The sequence below is a fragment of the Delphinus delphis genome, chromosome 20, assembly GCF_949987515.2.
Source record: "Delphinus delphis chromosome 20, mDelDel1.2, whole genome shotgun sequence".
NCBI classification, from domain to species: Eukaryota; Metazoa; Chordata; class Mammalia; order Artiodactyla; family Delphinidae; genus Delphinus; species Delphinus delphis.
In genome coordinates, this window is record NC_082702.1 from 52,342,254 (window position 1) to 52,364,467 (window position 22,214).

The 22,214-nt window shown below is 43.7% G+C and overlaps 1 protein-coding gene across 1 annotated transcript in view; it reads left to right on the forward strand.

Moving 5' to 3' along the window:
- GAN (gigaxonin) overlaps positions 1 to 22,214 on the forward strand; it is a 54,990-nt gene that overhangs the window by 27,560 nt on the left and 5,216 nt on the right. The window contains exons 2-9 of the mRNA XM_060000445.1: positions 4,517 to 4,631; positions 6,927 to 7,277; positions 9,420 to 9,637; positions 9,857 to 9,978; positions 13,583 to 13,695; positions 14,664 to 14,813; positions 15,727 to 15,863; positions 16,122 to 16,250. Of these exons, the coding sequence (XP_059856428.1) occupies positions 4,517 to 4,631; positions 6,927 to 7,277; positions 9,420 to 9,637; positions 9,857 to 9,978; positions 13,583 to 13,695; positions 14,664 to 14,813; positions 15,727 to 15,863; positions 16,122 to 16,250 (1,335 nt within the window). The remainder of the gene's footprint in view (positions 1 to 4,516; positions 4,632 to 6,926; positions 7,278 to 9,419; positions 9,638 to 9,856; positions 9,979 to 13,582; positions 13,696 to 14,663; positions 14,814 to 15,726; positions 15,864 to 16,121; positions 16,251 to 22,214) is intronic.

Consider the following 22,214-nt stretch of genomic DNA (forward strand, 5'->3'; position numbering starts at 1 on the left):
GTTTGAACAACTTGAATTCTAGGTGGTGCCCCTCTCTCTGAACACGTTTTAGAGCTACTGCCTTTAAATAGGTGCAAGACTCGTCTGTATCTAGTCAGGAGAAAGAAACCACATAGTAATTTGAACAAGGAGAGTTTAATATAAAGAATTTTTAACTGCAGCAAGAGATTAGAGTAATAAGGGATTGGCTACTAAGAAGTAAACTCTAAAAATTAAAGGAATAGCTGGTGTACCCAGGGCTGAGATCCAGACTTTATTGGACAGCACACAGCCACAGCTCACCTCATGGCAGAGAAGCCACACTGGTAGAATTTGCTTGAAATCAGCCCTCTGGAACTTGCCAGAAATCTGTCCTTTAAGGTGTCTGGGAAAGCTGTTCACAGGGAGGTGTCTCCCCAGAAACAGTCGACTGCAAAACTGCCTCTGGGAGTTCCAGGGAAAGCTGCAGGGTGCTGCTGGCAGCTGTGCACTGCGGGAGCCTATCCAGCTGCAGAACCAGAGCCTGGCAGCAAAACTCTCTCCTCCTTCAGTGCCTTTCCAGCACCCTCCACCGAGAAGCTTAACATCATACCAGTTAACGCAGAAAAACTGTTGGAAAGGCTCAGAGCCATTTTCACAGAGCATGCAAAAAGGGTGGACTTGGAGCTCAGAGGCAATATGTTGATAACCAGCGCGGTGACTAAGAAATACAAATAGTCATGACATCCTGAGTGAAACATTCCTGGAGGATGTGTCTGCATACGATAGATTTCAGAGCCAAATATTAATGGTTTAGGTGTTATTCTTACTACTTACGTTATTTTTCTCTCTTGACTGAGAACTGACTGAAGTTTTTTTCTTCACTTTTAGTCAAAGTGTCAGTCATATAGGTACACCTAGGGTGCAGCAAGCAGAAAAGAAATGCCTTTTGAGTAAAATTATTAGTTCTATAGAAACTGTAGAGGTAGGAATAGCAGATACAGAATATAGGGGGGAAACAAAGTTGTCTGAAACATATGTTATATATTCCATCAGTTTTGCTCTCCTAAGGCCTGCTGAGGCATCCTGCTGTACCAGAATGAACCAGCTTTCCTTCTGCTGGTGCAGAGCTGTTACCTTAGGGTCATTCTTCACCATTCCTTTCCCTGCTTTTCTGTGTTGGATCATGTCTTTTTTTAGTCCAGAATCTTCCTCTTTATTGGGTCAGTTTTTTCCAACAGCATTCTGAGAAGGGCTGCATGGAAGATCGATTATTTTGAGAGTTTGTATAGCTGAAAATGTCTATTCTGTCCTGATATTTGATGAGTAGTTTGGCTGGCTATAAAAATCTAGGTTGAAAATAATTTTCCTTCAGAATTTTGAAGTCATTTCCACACTGCTATTAAAGTTCCATTTGGAAGTACGAAGCCGTTCTGATACCCATTCCTTTCTGTGTAACCTGTTTTTCTTTCTGGAAGCTTTTACAAATTTTTCTGTTTCCAGTATTCTGAAGTATTATGATGACATGCCTTGGAAAGGCATATTTTTATCCCTTGTTATGAGCATTTACTTCTTTTTGTTTTTTTTTTTTTTTTTGGGGCACGGGCATTCCTGTTTTTCAGATGTTCAACCTTCCGGACTGATCTTCCAGTCTTCTTACCTTGTGTCTCCTATTTTCTACCTTTGTCTTTTTTGCTTTCTTGGCAGACTTGAGGTCTACAAGTTCTACGACTTGAAGCCTACAAGTCTATGACTTCTACAAATTTTAATTTTGACATTACATTAAAAAAATTTTTTTTTTTGTAGTCTTTAAAATGTTGTTGTTGTTCTCTGAATGTTCCCTTTTAGAGCATCCTATTCTTGTTTCACAAGCACAACATCCTCTTTTTTCTCTCTGGGAATGTTAATGAGAGGTTTTCTTTTTTCCTTGACTTTTCATCTTGCGTGAGATCTGTACTTCCTACAAGTTGACTTTTTTTCTGCTGGTTTTGGTTTCTGTCTTTCTTCTTTGTTAGGCATCTATTGAGTTGCTCAGTTTTAAGAGTGGGGCTCTAAAGCAGAGTTTCTTAACCCATGTGCCCCCCCCCAAAAAGATGTTATAATGTGTGAAGATAATGATGGTGTCAGCCCTCCAAGTGGCAGGGCAGCATCTGGGGAGGCTGAATCCCCCTGGCCCTGCACACAGCCTCATCTGTTTACCCCAGGGTCATATTACATTTTCTGCGTGTGGTGTGAAGTGAAGAAGTTTCAGAAGTGCTCCCCACAGTGCGTGGGAAGCTCAGAGCCCATAGGTTGGCTTAGTGACAGTGGATTTCATTGTTGCATGGTCCACCTGGGTCATTTTCTTGAGGCAGATCTGTGCCCATGTCTTTAGACCTTTCCTTTGGGGCTGATCAAATCCTCCAGAAGAGTCATCAGGTTCTCACCTGGAGGATGTAGGCCTGGCTTTCAGTAATTTTAGGAGCAAAATTGAGAAAAAAGACTGCTGATCTCAGCATTCAATATGTAGACACTCTCTTGACTCTCTCAGTTTTTGGTGCAGTGCACCTACCCTCAGATGTGCCTGCTACCCGCCTGTCCAGAGACGCCCGCTCCATCTCACACTCTCCAGAGCACGTCACTTATCTTCCACTGGAGCTGGGGAGCCTTACTAAACAGGGCAGAGGAGTCGTGTATCTATGTGGAGCAAGGATCTGGGAACTCACCTATTTCCTAAGACTTTGTCAGTCCCTTCTTCTATAACTAGCTCATCCTTCACCCCTCCTTCCACAGCTTCCTCATCCTACCAATTCCGAGCCTTGGGGTAATTAAATGCAACTTAGGTTGTGTCTGAGCTTCCCTCGCTGCTAAATTAGGAATATCTTTTAGAACTTGGGTAAAGTACCTGTTCTTAAACAAGGCACAAAAAGTGTTGACTGTGAAAAATTATTCTTCACATTGTTCATCACCTTAAAAAAAAAGTGTCAAGTCTGCCAAAGGTTTGATATCAAGAAGATAACAAAAAACGCCTACACCTCAATATGAGGAGAGTGATTAGCTCAATTAAAAATGAGACTTGAGGGACTTCCCTGGTGGCACAGTGGTTAAGAATCTGCCTGCCAATGCAGAGGACACGGGTTCGAGCTCTGGTCTGGGAAGATCCCACATGCGGCGGAGCTACTAAGCCTGTGCACCACAACTACTGAGCCTGCACCCTAGCTGAGCCCTTGTGCCACAACTACTGAAGCCTGCGCACCTAGAGCCCCTGCTCTGCAACAAGAGAAGCCACCACGATGAGAAGCCTGCACACTGCAACAAAGAATAGCCCCTGCTCGCTGCAACTAGAGAAATCCCGCGTGCAGCAAGACCCAACGCAGCCATAAATAAATGAATGAATGAATGAATAAAAAAGAGAGAGACTTGAACTGGACATGTGTTTCACAGAAGAGGAAACACAGGGGGCTACAGACCTTTGAAGAGCTGTTTAGCACCTGGGTAATGAGGGGAAGGCAGGTCACAACCACCACCGGAGACCATACTTCTCTCACTGGATCGTGCATTGGAGGATTAGGAAGTGGGACAGAGATAAATGTCATAGACTTTGTGGGTCCACACATCCCCTTACATATACCAGATGAGGCTAAAAACTGCTCCAGCTACTTTGGAGAATAATTGAGTATTAGCTCATACTTTGGAGAAGAAAGTAGCTTAATTCTACTCCCAGGGATACACCCAAGAGAAATTCTTTTGCGTATCACAAAAGGAGACATATACAAGGATAGTCATAGCAGTACTGTTCACAATACCAAAAACCTGGAGCCCCAGCCCAGGGGCTCATCAACAGGAACGTGGCATACTATACAGCAGAAAGAGCAAAAGAACGCGTGTGATATGCAGCAAGAGGAATAACTCAGCAATATAATATCAAATGAAAAAAGTTAGCCCCAGAAGATTACAGACAGCATGAAACACTTTTATAAAATTAAAAACTTAAAATTATATGTATACATTGATTATCAATAAATCTATATATGTTATAGGTTACATATATTTCATGGATACAAAAATAAAAAAGAAAGCAAGAGAAAATTGAATATAGGTGGGATTTAGGATAATAGTTACTTCAGATGGGGAAGCAGAGGAATGAATTGGTGGCGAGGACCATTTGGTTAGAAGCAGGTTATCGTCAGGGTCCTAGCTTTTGTTTTGGGTGGTAGGTTTGTGGGGTCCTTGTTCCATTACTGAAAATAATTGGATAATTAAATACAGGGAAAAAAATAAGCCTAAAGGGCCTAGGGTTCCCAAGGTGAAGTAGAGATCCTTGCTCACATGGACCTTAGTGGTTTGGTTGTCTGTTTCGTTTGTTTTTTTTAAGAGGTAGCACTCTGAATCCTGGAACAAATGCTTTGTAGTTAAAAGTCATAAAAAATATGTTGCTCTAAAGTTAACAAACGAAATGTTTTAGGTGTGATTCATATATGGATACGTATCATATACTTTATAGAGTATTTAGTGCATAAATATTTCCAGCTATTTCTGTTCTTTCATAGAAATTTTACATGTTTTTTCCCTTTCTTAGGACAAAGTTAAACTATAATCCTCCAAAAGATGATGGATCAACCTATAAGATTGAACTTGAAGGGATATCGGTAATGGTTATGAGAGAGATCCTGGATTACATCTTCAGTGGGCAGGTATGATGAGACACAGAGGAAGGAGGACTGAGTAGAGGCTCCTCAAGCTCAGGGTGAGGGTCTCCTTCATCCACTCTGTGACTGAGCAACACCGCCATCTCCATCTTCTGTCACTGTGTGCTTGACTTGGGTCTCCTCCTGGACATGGCACCCAAGGGTGTTCTTCCGGGGTTCTGCCCTTGAAGGAAAAGCAGACTAAGTAAGATCTTACCCAAATCCCAAGTTTTGTTTCTACCGTCCTGAGCTCCACCTTCCAGTCTGAGACATGAGGAACATGGGATGCTCCCTTCACTGCTGTCTTTTTGTTTTTTAAATCTTCATTCCAGCCTTGCTTTGTACCCACACTATCGGGGAACTCGTTCTGTCTCCACAGCATGGACTTGGGAGCCTCCTTGGGCGGTGGGGATTATTTTGTAGAAATAAAGACTTCGAGATTCACACCAGGGACAGGCACGTGCATCATACTCATGACGCCTCCGTCCTGTTGCCTCAGGAGGACCAACATCCCTGTTCCCCCACATTCTTTCTTTCTGATTTCCCTTTAGTCTCTGTACCCATTTATATTTCTGGGGATTTCATGAAAGCCAAGGAAGAAAGTGATCAGTGGCTAGGGGTCCTTTCCCTTTCTTTGCCCTCTTCCACCCCACTACTCCCCTGTTGATGTGATTTAAAGTGTATAGCATGAGGACTCTTAAGGATAACCTTGGGTGTGAATTAGGAAGAAGTTCATGTGCCTCACATCTCATTACGCAAGAGTACGTTTTATCTTTACTCCTTTTGAGGGCTCATGTCCTGCTCTCTCCTTTGTTCCTTCTTCCTCATTCTTCTTTTAATTTTCCTTTTGTAAAGGCTCTGTCTCCTACATAAGTATTCTGAGTGTACTGCTTACTTTCTCTAAATATGTTCATTCTGTCCAGAGTCAAACTCGGTGATCGTCATCCTCTTTGAAGTTTTTTTATTTCATTTCATGATGTTATCACTTTCTCTTTTCTCTGAACACTGGGTGGTGGGTGTGTGGAAATAAGGTTATGTGTATGATTATTAAAAATAAATGAATTTAAACCAATTTGGGGACAGCCCTTAAAATACTGGCAATGCTCAAAACCAGGCTTAGGTCCAAACTCTTATCTAACTTGTAAAATCAGTTCAGTGGCAGTTATAACAAGTTAGAGGAGTGTATTCATGTTCAGGCTTGCATTGGAAACTATGGTACAGAATGTGCAAATTGTGGTAAAATGTTTCTTGCTGCACTTCACTGTGAAATCTCTCCTTAACACTTCCTGATGGAGGATAAATACCCATTCTTTTGGAGAGTCTGGACCGTTCGTGATTGTGACAGTATTTTAGGGGCCTGTTTCTTGATGTTGCCTTACTGTTGCGTAGAAAAACTGTGAAGTGGTTGGAGGAAGAAGCATCAGTCAAGAAATTGAAGAAAATTAAGGGGAAGTAAATGTTCACAATGATTAAAAAAAAAAAAAAAAAAATCGGGCTTCCCTGGTGGTGCAGTGGTTGAGAGTCCGCCTGCCGATGCAGGGGACACGGGTTCATGCCCCGGTCCGGGAAGATCCCACATGCCGCGGAGCGGCTGGGCCCGTGAGCCATGGCCGCTGAGCCTGCGCGTCCGAAGCCTGTGCTCCGCAACGGGAGAGGCCACAACAGTGAGAGGCCCGCGTACCACAAAAAAAAAAAAAAAAAAAAAAAAATCTTCTTAGGGATTTATTCCAGAAAGTAGCTTTGAGACCAAATTGTGTCTTTTGCACCAAGTGCAATGTTTGGTGTTCAGAATGAGGCCCCTTGGGCAGTGTGGCTCTCCCTCTCTTCAAGGGTCCGTGTGGTATCTTCCACGTACCATTTGGCAAAGAAGTGAACTTAATGTATTTGGAGGCAGGATTTTCATTAGTTTAGGTGCTAGCATTTAAAGAAATCGCCTTCAGTTTGCCATAGCATGCGGAACTTGCCATTTCCTAAGCATTTCAGTCATTTGAGGTTTTTCTCTAAGTATAGAAGCGAGCCCCATGGACAGTTCACCTTGGCAGGGATATTGGTGGTTCATCTCGGTAAAGGAAGGGAAGAGCTGGGAAAAGTTAATCAGCCACGCGCTGCCTATGTTGTCCGCAGGTGCCTTGGTGCCCTCGGACTATTCTTGAAAACAAAGCTGAACCGTATGAAATTGCTAGTTTTCAATCATCTTTGACCTCTACAAATGGAGCTTTCATATGGTCCAGCCTGATAGATTAGTGGTTGCGTTCTAAATATATACATTCAAACATAGACTATCTATGATCATTCTTACAGATCCGGCTGAGCGAAGAGACCATCCAAGATGTTGTGCAGGCAGCAGACCTGCTCCTGCTGACGGATCTTAAAACTCTCTGCTGTGAGTTCTTAGAAGGCTGCATTGCCGCCGAGAACTGCATCGGAATCCGAGACTTTGCACTCCACTACTGCCTGCACCACGTCCATTACCTGGCCACAGAATACCTGGAGACTCACTTCCGAGATGTCAGCAGCACAGAGGAATTCCTAGAACTGAGTCCTCAAAAGCTTAAAGAAGTGATTTCTCTTGAGAAGTTAAACGTTGGCAATGAACGATATGTATTTGAAGCAGTCATCCGATGGATAGCACATGATACAGAAATAAGAAAGGTACTCGTACTTTATAGCGTGCTCTGACTTTGCCTTTTCACTTATTTATTCATTTGTTTGTTTATTTTTAATCCAAATTCTAGATGTTTTATTTTTCTCCTCCAACTTGAAAAACTGACAAGATTGTGATCTAAACCATAACCTGGAAAACATCTTCCTATAGCCTCACTAAAGCAGTTTGTTGTTCAGACCAGTCTACCAAAGTCCATGTAACTCATCATATAGCAATGAAAATAGTAATACTTACAAGTCACATGATATCCTTTGAATGTTGTTATTCAGGGGAAAGGGATTTCAGGTTAAGCTGAAGAGTATAGAAATGCACCCTATACTCCTCATCCTAGCTTTCAGCATCCTTCCCTCTGCAATGGTGGGCTAACCCCTACAGGGACTCTGATGCAGGAAGTGGGGTGAGAAAAGAATGGAATTCTGGGAGAGGGCTGAATTCTGGCACTGAACTTTCCCTGGAGTGACTGGCACCACTGGAGGAGAAAGTGGGAGAGCATTCCGGAGCTGTCATGGCAATGAGGTTCCAAATAGGAAGGTTCTAGGAGTGACAGCCTAGGAAGGAAGGGTCTTAGAGAATATCAGGCTTGAGATCCACATTGTTAATACATTGGGGGAGGGAGCTCTCACCTTTAAATCACAAGGCTTTAAGTCTAATGTTTATATACTAGAGTCTCCAGTTACTATATCAAAATAAAGAAATATATTAGGTTTCAGAGTGGCTTTCAGAATGCATAATTGCATTGTTAATTGTTCTTAGTAACTCTTGGCTTACATTTTAATGATTATCTTGTAATTTTTAAATTCTGCAGGCCCATGAGCATGTCCACTTAGAAACCACATTCGTAGCTTCAGCTCCTTAGTACAATTAGTGTTCTGTTTTCCCCATTGGTGGGGTAGATTGGGAAAGGGGATAGAAGAGTTTCCACCTTGCTGCCACCACTGAAGTATCTTCTCTCTGACCCTCTTCTTGCCTTAAAGTGATGAGGGCATATAAGATGGAACGGCTGCTGGGAAACAAGAGGCAGTTCCTCATCCTGTGGTTAACCTGAACTTGGTGCTGTAAGGACTGTTGGCTTTTATTACTCAGGGTATAAAAGAGTGTACCTTACAATGGCAATTTCAAAGCCCAGAAAAACTAGTCACCTTATGTACGTAGAGTGCTATAGTCAGTTGGTTCAAATCTGATGATTGAGTATGAAAAGTATATCATGGTATATGTGGTAAAGAATCTGCCTTCCACTGCAGGGGACGTGGGTTCGATCCCTGGTCGGAGAACTACGATCCCACATGCCGCGGGGCAACTAAGTCCGCACACCACAAGTAGTGAGCTCGCGTGCCTCAATGAGAGAGCCCGCGTGCCACAAACTACAGAGAGAAAACCCTCACGCCACAACTGGAGAGAAGCCCACATGCCGCAACTAGAGAGAAACCCTAGCAGACTGTATACCATAATGAAAAGATCCCTCATGCCTCAACAAAGAGCCCACGTGCTGCAAATATGACCCGACGCAGCCAAAAAATAAATAAATAAATAAGGAAAATAAACAAGTAAAATGCATGAATATTTTTTTAAAGTATATCATTCACATGATACATGTTAGATAATTTTTAACAGTAATTACTGAAGAAATGATTATATAGTACTCAGGATTTTTTTTTTGAAATTTGGCTTTTTCAGATTTTTCTTGTAATGTTAATGTTGATACATGTTCATTATCTAGCTGACCGTATTGTATCAAGCTATTCCTGTACATGACGTTTCTATAAATGTGATGTAACTCACAGCACATCCAAGCATGTGAAATAAGGCAAATCATAGCAGGGTTCTTCTAAGTTTTCCTGTTGCTGTGGGAACCCTGTAGGGCATTAAAGAAAGTTGCTTAAAACTTCGCAGGGATACATCAAATACAAATCTGAAGTGATGGTTTTTTTTAAGTTAAACTTTTATTTATCAAGGCCAAGGGAAGTAGACAGAAAAGGGGCCGTAAACACATTCAAGCAGTACTGACCCTTACCACTTGCCTGTTGATAATCTGACTGTCAACAATTTTAGTCTTCCAGGAGTGGGAAAACGTATATTCTAAATGTACAACGTATTCTCCATTTTTCCTCCCCGTGCTTTCCGCCCTCCAGGTCCACATGAAGGATGTCATGTCAGCGCTGTGGGTTTCAGGGTTGGACTCGAGCTATTTACGGGAGCAGATGCTGAATGAGCCGTTAGTCCGAGAGATTGTCAAAGAGTGCAGCAACATCCCTCTCAGCCAGCCGCAGCAGGGTGAGGCCATGCTCGCCAGCTTCAAGCCCCGGGGCTACTCGGAGTGCATCGTGACCGTCGGCGGAGAGGAAAGAGTGTAAGCATGGCTGTGAGCCGTTTGATGGGTGGTGGTGTAAGGGAAGAGAGATTTCCACGGAAACAGAAATGTATAACACTTTTCAGTATCTAAAGCCTAATAGCAATAGATTTTTTTAAATGTCTGAAACATTCTTTAGCGTAGTAAAACTAGTCCTAGTTATTATAAGCAGAAGTACATAAAACATACTAACTACTAATCAGTTATCTCTCTCCTTAGTTCGCGGAAGCCAACAGCAGCGATGCGATGTATGTGCCCCCTTTATGACCCTAATCGGCAGCTGTGGATTGAACTGGCCCCTTTAAGCATGCCGAGAATCAACCACGGAGTCCTCTCAGCAGGTACTGTGCTGTCACCAAGTTTACCTAAACACAGGATCAAGCAATGTCATTTCAGAGTTGTGCAGAATGACTCAAAACCTTTTAAAGAAATAATTTTATTATCCCTCTTAGGGTGGCTCTAGCTTCCAAGACTATGGTAAGAAGAGTGTCTTCCGTCAGTCCTTATCGTTCCCAAATCTTAAATACGTAGCTGTTTTTAAGACGTCACTTGAGGAGCATTTTATTGGATGACTTAGCTGATAGAAGAGCAAAACTCAGTGACTCTTACCACCCGTTAGCTGGATGATCACACCTGAGGCGCGGGACTTCTTTGAGCCCTGAGAGCCTCTCATCTTGGAAAGTTGTGCAGTGTAGAATCGCAACATGTAACTATATTCAAAATAAGAGCGTCACATAAAAGCAGGCATTTCAGATGCAACTCGAGAAAATACTGCTTAACTTAGCTCTGGCTTCAAGTTGTTTTATGACAGGAAGTATGTTTCGGTTGACGTTTACAAGTTTGGAACGTTATTCAAAGCTTTCTCTCCAGGAGGTGATGGGGAAGGCTGTCCTTGCTGCCTTTCTCTTCACCTTGGATTTGCCTTGCTGGCTTCATCCTGCAAGTGCCATTTCACTTCATTCTAACTATTGTTAGCAGCTCTTCGTTTATAGTCTCTGCTTGCCCACAAACATTACCTTAAAAGTTTTAAGCTATGCCACACTGTACCATATTTTAGATATACCTAAAGCTATGGAATAGAAATGGAATCGTAGGTTCCACAATTATTGAAGTTTTTGTCAGTGATAATCAGCTGGATGGAGTGGTGTAGGTAACAGGATGTGGGTCTGATTTCTCTGTTCCTTCTTAAAATTAGCTTCCTTAAGTTGTCCTACCATAATGTGTATACATGTGCATAATTTTCACACATGCACACCTACCACAAAGGTTCCTATATCACTGATTTTCAGATTTCCTAGAGAGGTTGTTGTTTCAGAAACTTGAAACAATGAGGAGAGGAATTGTGCCCAGTTGTATTCATTGAAGTTGTGAAATGACTGAGTAGTTCCTATTTGTCCAGCTCATTCTGTGTTTCTTCTTTTCTTGCCTTTTTTCAAAAAATTGATTGACTTTTTTGTCATTCGGTTTTTTCCCTCTCTACCAGGTTAGAAGTTATATTCTATGTCTACATTCCTTTGAAGTTCACTTTATGTTTGTTTTGTTTTGTTTTTTTAATATTTACTTATTTATTTATTTGGTTGCGTTGGGTCTTAGTTGTGGCAGGTAGGTTTCTTGGTTGCTGCTCACAGGCTCCTTAGTTGCCGCTCGCCAGCTCCTTAGTCGTGGCACACATGTGAGATCTAGTTCCCTGACCAGGGATCGAACCCGGGCCCCCTGCATTGGGAGTGCGGAGTCTTAACCACTGCTCCACCAGGGAAGTCCCCTGAAGGTCACTTTTGAATCCACAGCCTGTACTGTTAACAAAGTCTAGTAGTATAAATAGTACATTTATACTCTTATTTTTCATATTCCATAGTCTTACAGTATTAAAACACATAGTTATTTATAAGTAACTATTTACATATATATGTTTATTTGTTTTATACACATATCTGTAGATAGTGTTCATTTAGATTTATCCACATATTTACCGCTTTCTTTGTTTTTCCCTCTTACTCCTCAAACTTTCCATCTAGGACCATTTTCCTTCTCTCTGAAGTTCATCCTTTTGAATTTCCTTTAATGTGGGTCTAGTGGTAGCAAACTCTTAGATTTGTTTGTCTAAAGATGTCATTATTTTGCCTTCATCCTTAAAGGATATTTTTGCTGGGTATAGAATTTTAGGTTGGCATCTATTATTGAAGATGTTTTTCCACTGACTTCTGTCATTCCTGTTGTTAAGTCAGTTGTCAGATCTAAAGTTCTGCCTTTTCTCTGGGCTGTATTTAAGATTTTCTTTTTGTCTTGATTTTTCTGCCATTTCACTGTAGTGTGCTTAGGCAACATTTTATTTGAAATTTTACCATATTTGGAGACTGTTGGGCATCTTGACTCTGTCGCTTGGCCTTTCATCAAATCTGGAAACTTCTTGTTTGTTTTGTCTTCATATGTCATCCTTGCTCCTTCTCCTCTGTCTCTCTGCTTTTGGAAGTCAGATCAAACATGGCTAGACCTTTCTGCTCCAGCCCCTGCCTTCTACCTTCTTTTTGTTTTCTTTTTCATCTTTTTGCTTCTCCATGTTACTCTGTGATTTCTTTTGATTTATCTTGCACTTAATGAATTCTCTCTTTAACTGTGATGGATCTGCCTTTAAATCCATCCATTGAATTTTTTATTTAATCTGTTTTTATCTTTTTTTCCCTAGAAATTCTCTGTAATTTTTTTTCAAATCTACTATGTCACTTCTCTTGTCCCTTCTTCTAGAGTTACCTTCACATTTGTCTTTTTTAAAACATAGTGAGCATTGTTGTTTTATTGTCTTTCTGATTACTCCAATATTTGGAATCTTTGCAAGACTACTCCCTATTGTCTGCTTCTGCTGTTTCTTCTTAATAGAGTCTGGTTTCTTTGTATACCTGAGTATCTTTGGCTGAGTGCCAAAGATTGTTTTATTAAAAATTATTTGTAGGGGGCTTCCCTGGTGGCGCAGTGGTTGAGAGTCCGCCTGCCGATGCAGGGGACATGGGTTTGTGCCCCGGTCCGTGAGGAACCCATATGCCGTGGAGCGTGAGCCTGGGCCCGTGAGCCATGGCCGCTGAGCCTGCGCGTCTGGAGCCTGTGCTCCGCAACGGGAGAGGCCACAACAGTGAGAGGCCCACGTACCGCAAAAAAAAATAATAATAATAATTATTTGTAGGGATAATGTGATGTTTTAAAATCTTAGAACGTTAGAATCTAAAACTTAGATAAACATACTTTCTTCCATAGAACTTTTGTGTTTTTTTCTGTCAGTTGCCTGAAAACACTACTAATTTGTAATTACTGTAAATCGAATTCCAATTTTGAGATTTCCTAGATAAGCAAGGAGATTTAAATCTGGCTTCTAATTCTGGTTGGCCTTCATCCTGATGGTTAGAACTTCAGCGAGGCTTTCCTGCCAGAAGCCACGCCGTCTGTGAGCCTGGGATTTAGATTTCTATCTTCTTCATCCCCTCAAAGCCATTAAGAGAAAGGTTGCATTTTTCCCAGATTGCTAAACGCCCTCAGAGCAAAATGGTTTCCATGCATGGTAACCTCTCTAGGGCCCACATTTCCCTTCAGTTTTACCATAGTGTCTTGTTGGCTTCTTCTCCTTTAAGAAGACTATTTTAAATAGAGTCTGGGGAACAGAACAGGTGAACTGAGATAACTCGAAGTCACTTGCTGACCGGGTGGGTGGTGTCAGTTTTCCTCTTAAGGTGCAGGGTAGTGGGAATCCACTCAGAGATCCCGAGGCAAGCGAAATGGTCAGAGTGACTCACAGACTTGGCTCTGTCACCCAGGCTTGGTAAGATCTCGAACCCGTTGTTGTCAGAGAAGGTATCTCCACATCCTATCTCTGCCCTTACGGCATTTGTATTTGACTAGAGATAGGTGTTGAAAACTTACATTTCAACTTCCTTGCATGTCTTCTTCGATTTTTTGCAGAAGGATTTTTGTTTGTATTTGGGGGCCAAGACGAAAATAAGCAGACCCTGAGCTCAGGAGAAAAGTATGACCCAGATGCAAACACATGGACTGCACTGCCACCAATGAACGAGGTAAAATACTGCTTTTGTAATTTGTCTGATGTTTCTTTTTTCCCTTTAGCACTTCTGTTTGCTTTGCGTTTGAGTATAAGGAAAGAGGTAGCAGCCTCGCCAAGCCCCCCTGCCTGGTACGCTCGTGCCCCCCTCCCGGCTCTGCTCCCTGTGCCTTCCCTCGCTCCCCCTTCTGAAGCCTCCTAGGAGTGCACTTGCTTTGGGACCTTTGCCAGGTACCCACGTGGCTCGCCGCTCGCTTCCTTCAGTGTTTGTCCTTATGGCTCCTTCTCAGCGAGGCCTCCCCCGGCCTCTCAGCGCTCCTGCCCCCTCCCCTGCTTTCCTTCTCTCCATACCACGTAGAACCTCCTCACACACTAGATCTTTCTCAACGGTTCGCACAAGCTTTTTGATGATGGCAGCGCATTTCGTTTGTGTGGTCAGCGCTCTCCCTTCAGCGCTGGAGTGGGGCTGGGCGCCCAGGAAGTGCTGTGAGTGGATAAGTGTGAAACACATCAGGTTCTGTTGCTCCAGGCAGCCTTAGCCCGGGCCTCTCGCCCTCCCACCCCCACCTCTCCAGCCGCAGGCAGTGCTGTTGACGTGGATCTTACTTGACTTCACACGTCAGCTGGGAACCACTTGCTGCCCACTGCTGTACAAAGATCATTTTACAGAGCCACACGGTAATAGTTCTCTTTCTTGTCGTGAGCTGTTGTGAGTAAAAAGTAAGGATTCTGCCAGTGAATTCACCACGTGTGTAGTTCCCTTGTTCCGGGAAATTCCTGGACTTGGGTTCTCTGTCTATTGTGATAGAAGAATGAGCTGCTAGGGAAATCAGAAATATTTGAGAGAGATGGTTTTGAGCCTGGTATTTCTTTGCTGGAACGCTGGAATATAATAATATCTGTAATATTTATTAAATGTATGAATATCAGCTTTCAATCTGATAGTTGGCCTTTTGTCTACAAAGATCTTTGATGTCTTTTCAGGCAAGACATAACTTTGGAATTGTGGAGATAGATGGGATGCTGTACGTTTTAGGAGGAGAAGATGGTGAAAAAGAGCTGATTTCCATGGAATGTTATGATATTTATTCTAAAACCTGGACAAAGCAACCCGCTTTAACCATGGTTAGAAAGGTGAGAACGATATCTTGTGATAACTAATTCACAAATTGGATTTTAAAGTTATGTTTCTTCATTTCCTACGTATGCCTTTTAACACAATTGATAGTGTTAAAAGAATTAACATGATAGAATTCTGTCTTTGTGGGTAGCTTGCCTTCACTATTACCAGCCACACACCAAGCTAGGAAACGGTGTGTGAGAGCGTTTACCTTGGCAGTGGGCTCTGGGCAGCGCTGCTGTGTCTGAGGCCCACGCCTGATAAATGCTTTGTGACTGCACTAACCTAGGAAGGAACCAGGTCTCCCAAACGTGTTTTCTTAATCATTGTGCAGGACTGGGGGGAAACATTAATCCATAGGTAGAGAACTGCCATTGCTGAGTAGGATGAAAACAAGTGGCTCGTGTTAGCTGTTTACAGCTCAGTCTGTATTTCTTTTCCCTGGTGGAGGCTGGAGTTTCATCATCAGGCCAAAGCCTTGTCCAGCGCCCTAGGTATTTTACACCGTGGGTACCGGGATTTACTCATAATATGATCTCTCACCGTCTGTGCCCTTTCGACTGACTGACTTGGGGCAGGAACTGAATGATGTCTTGCTCCAAGGAGTCCACATCTGGGACTCTTGAAATCGTGGTGAGAACAGAGAGCCTGGGAAGCCTCTTTAAAAGTTAGGATTATTTACTCACTTAGCGGAATAGTATTAGATGGAGTTAATCCTTTTCTGAGGATTAACAGTGTGTGTATTACCTTGCTCTTCTCATTTTTAAAAGCCTCTGTTGTAATATTGGAAGGCACCATACATAGTCTTACTATTAGAAGTCAGATCCTTTTCCAGATATTTGCCAGTGCTCTCTAGCCAAGCTGGTATTTACTCGCCCAACTTTAATAATAAATGTTGCCTCCCCCACTGTTGCTTTCTCCTTTCAGATTGGCTGCTATGCAGCTATGAAAAAGAAAATCTATGCCATGGGTGGAGGATCGTATGGAAAACTCTTCGAGTCTGTGGAATGTTATGACACACGGACCCAGCAGTGGACCGCTATCTGTCCACTGAAAGAGAGAAGGTGAGAGAACTTGGATAAGGACTGTGCAGAGCCCCCTTCACCTGGCTTTTGTTTTTCCCTTCTTTCCGGCTAATCTTTTATTTGACTTGGCATTTGGTTGATATAACATTAAATTAATAAGCCATTTCCTGAAAAAGGAAGACCCATGTATTTGTGAAACGTTGAATGGCGCAGAGCTGAAACAAGCGTAAGAGGAATTATGGAATCGGGTCATGGGTTGTAAATCTAATACCTAGTCTGCCCTATGTGGCCTTTCAGGTTTGGAGCTGTAGCCTGTGGAGTCGCCATGGAACTGTATGTATTTGGGGGAGTCAGAAGTCGTGAGGACATCCAGGGGGGCGAGATGGTAACCTGCAAGTCGGAATTCTACCACGATGAGTTTAAAAGGTATTTATGAATGGTTTCATGCGGCTTCTGCAACTTTTTCTTTATGCTTTCAAAGGCATGTTTTGCTTTGTTTAGTTTTGTTTTCAAATTATTTCATTGAATTTATCTATTTATGTCTAATGCATAGTAGATATTTATTCAGTGACTTCGGAAATCTTGGTAACTCATAGGAAAGCCATAGAAGAATGTTTCTGAAATGTAGATCAGACCTTGACACTTCTGATAGCTTTTAGGAGAAAGTTTAAACTCCTTAACTTAGCAGATATGGCCTTTTGTGATTTGGCCTATGTCTACTGTTTCTGCTACTGTTCAACCCAGATGCGTCACTTGAGTCCCACTGAGTGACTTTTTTCCTCCAAAACATGGTATGATTGTCTCAGCTCTGTGCTTTTTTTTTTTAACATCTTTATTGGAGTATAATTGCTTTACAATGGTGTGTTACTTTCTGCTGTATAACAGTGAATCAGCTGTATGTATACATATATCCCCATATCCCCTCACTCTTGCGTCTCCCTCCCACCCTCCCCATCCCACCCCCACTATCCCACCCCTCCAGGCGGTCACAAAGCACCGAGCTGATCTCCCTGTGCTATGCGGCTGCTTCCCACTAGCTATCTGTTTTACGTTTGGTAGTGTATATATGTCCATGCCACTCTCTAACTTTGCCTAGAGTCTGTCATACAGAGTGAAGTAAGTCAGAAAGAGAAAAACAAATACCGTATGCTAATGCATATATATGGAATCTAAGGAAAAAAAAAAAAAGGTCATGAAGAACCTAGGGACAAGACAGGAATAAAGACACAGACCTACTAGAGAATGGACTTGAGGATATGGGGAGGGGGAAGGGTAAGCTGTGAGAAAGCTCTGTGCTTTTGTACTATTCTCTTTGCCTAATAGTTCCCTTCCCATGTTTATCCAGTTAATTTGGCCTCTTCCAAAACTCTGCTTAATCATCACTGCCCAGAGAAAGCCTTCTCACACCTCGCAGTCTGAGTCAGGCTCCTCAGTCTGGGATCCTATACATCTCTCTCTTGGATGTGATAGAGGTAACGGAAGCTCCTTCAGGACAAGTTCCAGCTCAGCTTTGGGTCCTAGCTTCTGGCATCATACCTGGCCAGTGTCAGACACTCAGTAAACGTGATGTCAGAGATTCTTAAAACATCTGACAGGCCGCCATATGTCTTGTAAAGTAGACAGCATCCTTCCAACCCCCTCACTTCCCTCCTCTGACACGTTATATTGTTGTAGCCACCAAACAGTATTGTTATTGCAGTAATATGTTCAAATCCTACAGGGAAACTGCCCTGCTGAAGTTAATCTTGTGGTAGCATTTCAACTGTGTTACCAGAAGGGGGCGCCAGAATATAATGTTCAAGTTCATACTATTTTAGATAAGCAAACAATGAGCGGTTGCCAAGATTTTAGAAATATGTATAAATGTTACCTAACTATTAGTGTATTTTAAAGTTAGGATATTTGCATAGCCTTTTTCCCCCCTCTTTCCTTCAATTACAGGGAGCAAACAGTCTTAGGAAAATTTACTAGACAACGTGTGAGAGCAGTTTGAGAATGCTTGCTCTGGTAGCGGTGGGGGGCAGAATTTCAAGGACTTTGCTACACTTCTCTTCCATAATATGTTACTGCAAGGGCTGACTGTTCAAGGTATGAAGTAGTTTATTAATTTCTTGCCCAAATGAATCCCAAAACAGTGTGCCCAACCTCATTAACAAGCAGTGGTCAGTACGTTTGGTTTCTGATAAAATATTGTTATAAGCCTTTGTCATAATGACTGAATTACTGTTTGGACAGTGTGAGCTAGAGAGCTATAAACTCTCTTGCTGAAGTAATCAGGGTTGCTTATGGTTTTACCATTTTCTGTCCCTATTTTGATTGTGTAGGACTTAAATCTGGCTGTAAAGTTTTTTATCTGCCCTTGATATGCTAGCAATTATTAGAACCTTTAGATTTCTGTCAGGTTGTCTCATATTAATATAGTTGAGAAGCTTCAGATATGAGTATATTACTTGCTTTCAGTTCATAATTGTTAAACGTGAGTATTGCTTCTTCCTTGCTGTTTAAAAGCACTTCCAGATAAAGTTTGTATTATCTTTAGTTTGCTTATATTCAAGCTTTCCAGTGTTGATTCACAAACAGAACGAAGAAAGCTTAACTTCTGTTGATGTATAGGATTCTTGTTTAGATAACACTAAACATGCATATAACACTAAGTGCCGTGTATTAACTCATTTAATCTTCAAAACAACCCTCTGAGATACAGTTACTCTTTTTATTCCTATCTTGCATACGAGGAAACCAAAACACAGAGAGGTTAAGTAATGTGCCCCAAAACACACAGGTAGCAGGTGGCAGAGCTGGAATTTGAACTCAGGCCCCAGAGTCCACATTTTCAGCCACCACACAATATTGCCTTAAAAATATAGGCTTTCCCATAAATATCTATAGAAGGAAAAAAAATCTATAAGTAGTTTATTTCTTTAAAGATCAGATGTTTCCAAGTGTGTGATATTTGCATACTCTGGAAACTGTTGCCAGATGAACAACCTGCATTAGATTGGAGACCATTTACTGTTTTTAAGTAATCTCTTGTCTTTCCTGTCTTTGTTCCCTATTTTTAGGTTAAAACTTTCCTGGAAAAATGCCATATCTTACTATTTTCTGTGTTTCTGACTAAAAACAAAACTATGTGAAGGAAAGCAAAAAAAAATTGCCATTATTTCTACCAAGTCATGGCAACAACTTCATATATCCAGAAAGACAGTACCTCTATTTCTGTTCCTTGAATCCCTGTTCTTTTACTCGTACTACCATCCTCCCAGTGGTCCATATTCAAAATAAGGTCATCTTTGATTCTCTCTTATGCTTCACATCTCATGAGTTGCCAAGTTTTTTCTTTTTTCTTTTTTTTTTAAACTCTGTAGTATTTTTCACACATCCCCCCCACCCCTTTATTTTTCTGCCCTGACTCCAGTGAGCTCACTCTTTTATATGTGCAAAGTCTTCTAACCAGTCTCTCTAATACATTTCACCTACTTGTGCTTTTGAAAGATTAATCTGACGTTGGTCATTTCATTGTGATGGAAATTCTTCCTGTTTCCCCATTGCTTACCAAGTAAAGGTAATAGTATTTAGCCTCCTACTCGGGGCCCTCCACGATCTGAGGTTGAGAAAAATGTTGAGCCTTTTTCGCTTTCTCCTTTTCACATGTTCCGTACTCCAGCTCACTTCTTATAGCCATCCTGTGTTTTATTGTCTCTGTGCATTTGCTCAGCCGAGATGCCCTCCCCCTCTCATTTTTATATTGTAGGTAAATCATGTTAACTATTCTTTGAAGCCTACATCTGTCAGTTTCATCTTTTGATGCCTGAATGTATACTTGGACAGACATCTTTGACCACTGGCTGAATCCCCTGTGGTTCTCTGACTTGTGGGTAAGGGACCATTATGGTAGCAAGGGTTAAGTGGAAGTCACTGGAACTTTCCTTCCCTGCCGAGATAGAAAACCAGAAGCAGTACTGCATCCTGAGGAATGTGCAGACATTTGTGCCACCGTCAAAGACTTGAAAATGCAAGAGTCGTGCTACGTATCATATGCCCACTTAATTCACTTAGAAAACGTAGAAAAGTCAAGTGGATTTTGGAAAATAACTGTGAGCTTTCATAAACTTAAGCAGGTGATTAAGCTGATCACAGACTCAGTCCCGCGGGTGGGGTCTTTATGCAGCACAGTCCCTGGCCTTGGTGCCGCTGTTGCCTTAGCTGATGCCTTCTCTTCACACCAGTCTGCAGTGACCACCAGCAGCTGTTTCTTGTACCTGGCAGGACCAGCGGTACCCCTGTACAGTGTTGCCTCAGGACTGTGTCAGTTTTGCCGTGTGCAGTATATTATTAGCCCGCAGAGATTTTGATCACCTTGGTGTGCCGTACTGTATTGGTCTGCCCCGTTGACCATGTTATGCTGTTTGGGTCTGAGGCTTGGGAAGTAGCACATACTACAGATGCCTTCGTAAGACACGTGAGCAAGAGGATGGGAGATGAACGCTGCTCCTAACCAAATCCGGTTCGGTCATGGTCCAGCCCGGAGACAGAAACCACCTCGTCATCTGCAGGGGAGATTTAATGTACGTAATTATTAACTAGGAAGAGTAGTTAGCTGCTAACAGGTGAGAGAATGCAGAAACAGCCGATGAAGGAAGCGCGACTACAGCCTGTAGGGCTGAGGGAAAGTGCCCCAGGAAGGAGCAAACTGAGAAGAGCCCTCCCTGCCCCGCAAGGCTGGATTTACCTCCGTGGAGGAGGGTGTGCAGTGGCCCCAGACGTGGCAGAGCCCTGGGGTGCCAGGGCCAGAGCTGGTGCGTGGAAGCTGCCTGCTGGCTGGCAAAGGACCACCCTGAGGGAGAGCCAGTCTGGTCCCCTGGCACACAGGAGGCGGCAGAGCAGATGGAGGAAGGAAAAGGCCACCGACACCAGGGAAGAAGCCCTTTCCTCTCCCCAGCCTTGCAGTCCCGCCAGCGCTCTCTGTGCTGCGCTTATCTTCTCAAAGAACCAGCTACGCATCCATGTTCATTTTCTCCACTGTGTTTTCTGTTTCATTGGTTTCTCCCCTTGTCTATATTATTTCCCTCCTTTTACTTACTTTGGGTTTATTTTGTTCTTCCTTTTCTAGCTTCTTCGGGTAGCATATTAGATTTTTTAAATTTCTCCTATCTTTTTATCATAAGCGTGTTTTCCTTTCCCTCACTGAGCATCGTTATGGTAGCTGCGTGCAGGTCCCTGTCTGGCAGATAATCCCAGCATCTGAGTCATCTCAGAGTTGGCGTCTGTTGATTGTTTATTTCCTTGCAAAGGGGTTTTCATTTTTCTGGCTCTTTCGTTGAGTAATTCTGGGTTGTGTCCGGGGCGTTGCGAACATGACATTGTTGAGGCCCCGAGGGCTCTTGCTGCTGCTTCAGAGACTTGCTCCGGGCATTTAGCAGACAGTGGACTTGGTTAGACTCATGGAGCCTCAGGTGCAAGCATTCGTGGCTCCAGTGTCAGTCAGACATGACTCAGGTGGATGTCCATCAGTTTAGTTCTGCACCTTCCATCTTTCTGAGACCCCCCGCACGCGTCAGTGATCCTTGTTGCCCCAAGATGCTCTCCCCTGATTCCGGTGGCCAGAAAGACGGCAGGGTTTTCTCTAGGGCTTTTGTTCCCCAGAGCTGCCAGCCCCAGGCTGCCTTCAGACGGAGCTACCAAGGAACTGGAAACTCATTCCATGTGGGTGCTTGTTCAGCTTTCAACTTCTTTCCCAAATCTGCCTGCTTCTGCTCCGTCTCCAGAGCCCTCAGGCAGTCTGTCTTTTGTATTTTGTCTGGAGTTTGTAGTTGCTTCTCTGTGGGAGGCTCAGCTGAGCCCTCGCTGAAGCTCCCTCTCCCCTCCCCCTCCCCCTCCCCTCCCCCTCCCCCTCCCCTCCCCCTCCCCCCTCCCCTCCCCCTCCCCCTCCCCTCCCCTCCCCCCTCCCCCTCCCCTCCCCCTCCCCTCCCCTCCCCCTCCCCTCCCCTCCCCCTCCCCTCCCCTCCCCCTCCCCTCCCCTCCCCTCCCCCTCCCCTCCCCTCCCCCTCCCCTCCCCTCCCCCTCCCCTCCCCCTCCCCTCCCCTCCCCCTCCCCTCCCCTCCCCTCCCCCTCCCCTCCCCTCCCCCTCCCCTCCCCTCCCCTCCCCTCCCCTCCCCCTCCCCTCCCCCTCCCCTCCCCTCCCCTCCCCTCCCCTCCCCCTCCCCTCCCCTCCCCTCCCCTCCCCCTCCCCTCCCCTCCCCTCCCCTCCCCTCCCCTCCCCCTCCCCTCCCCTCCCCTCCCCTCCCCTCCCCTCCCCTCCCCCTCCCCCTCCCCTCCCCTCCCCTCCCCTCCCCTCCCCTCCCCCTCCCCTCCCCTCCCTCTCCCCTCCCTCTCCCCTTCCCACCTTCTCTC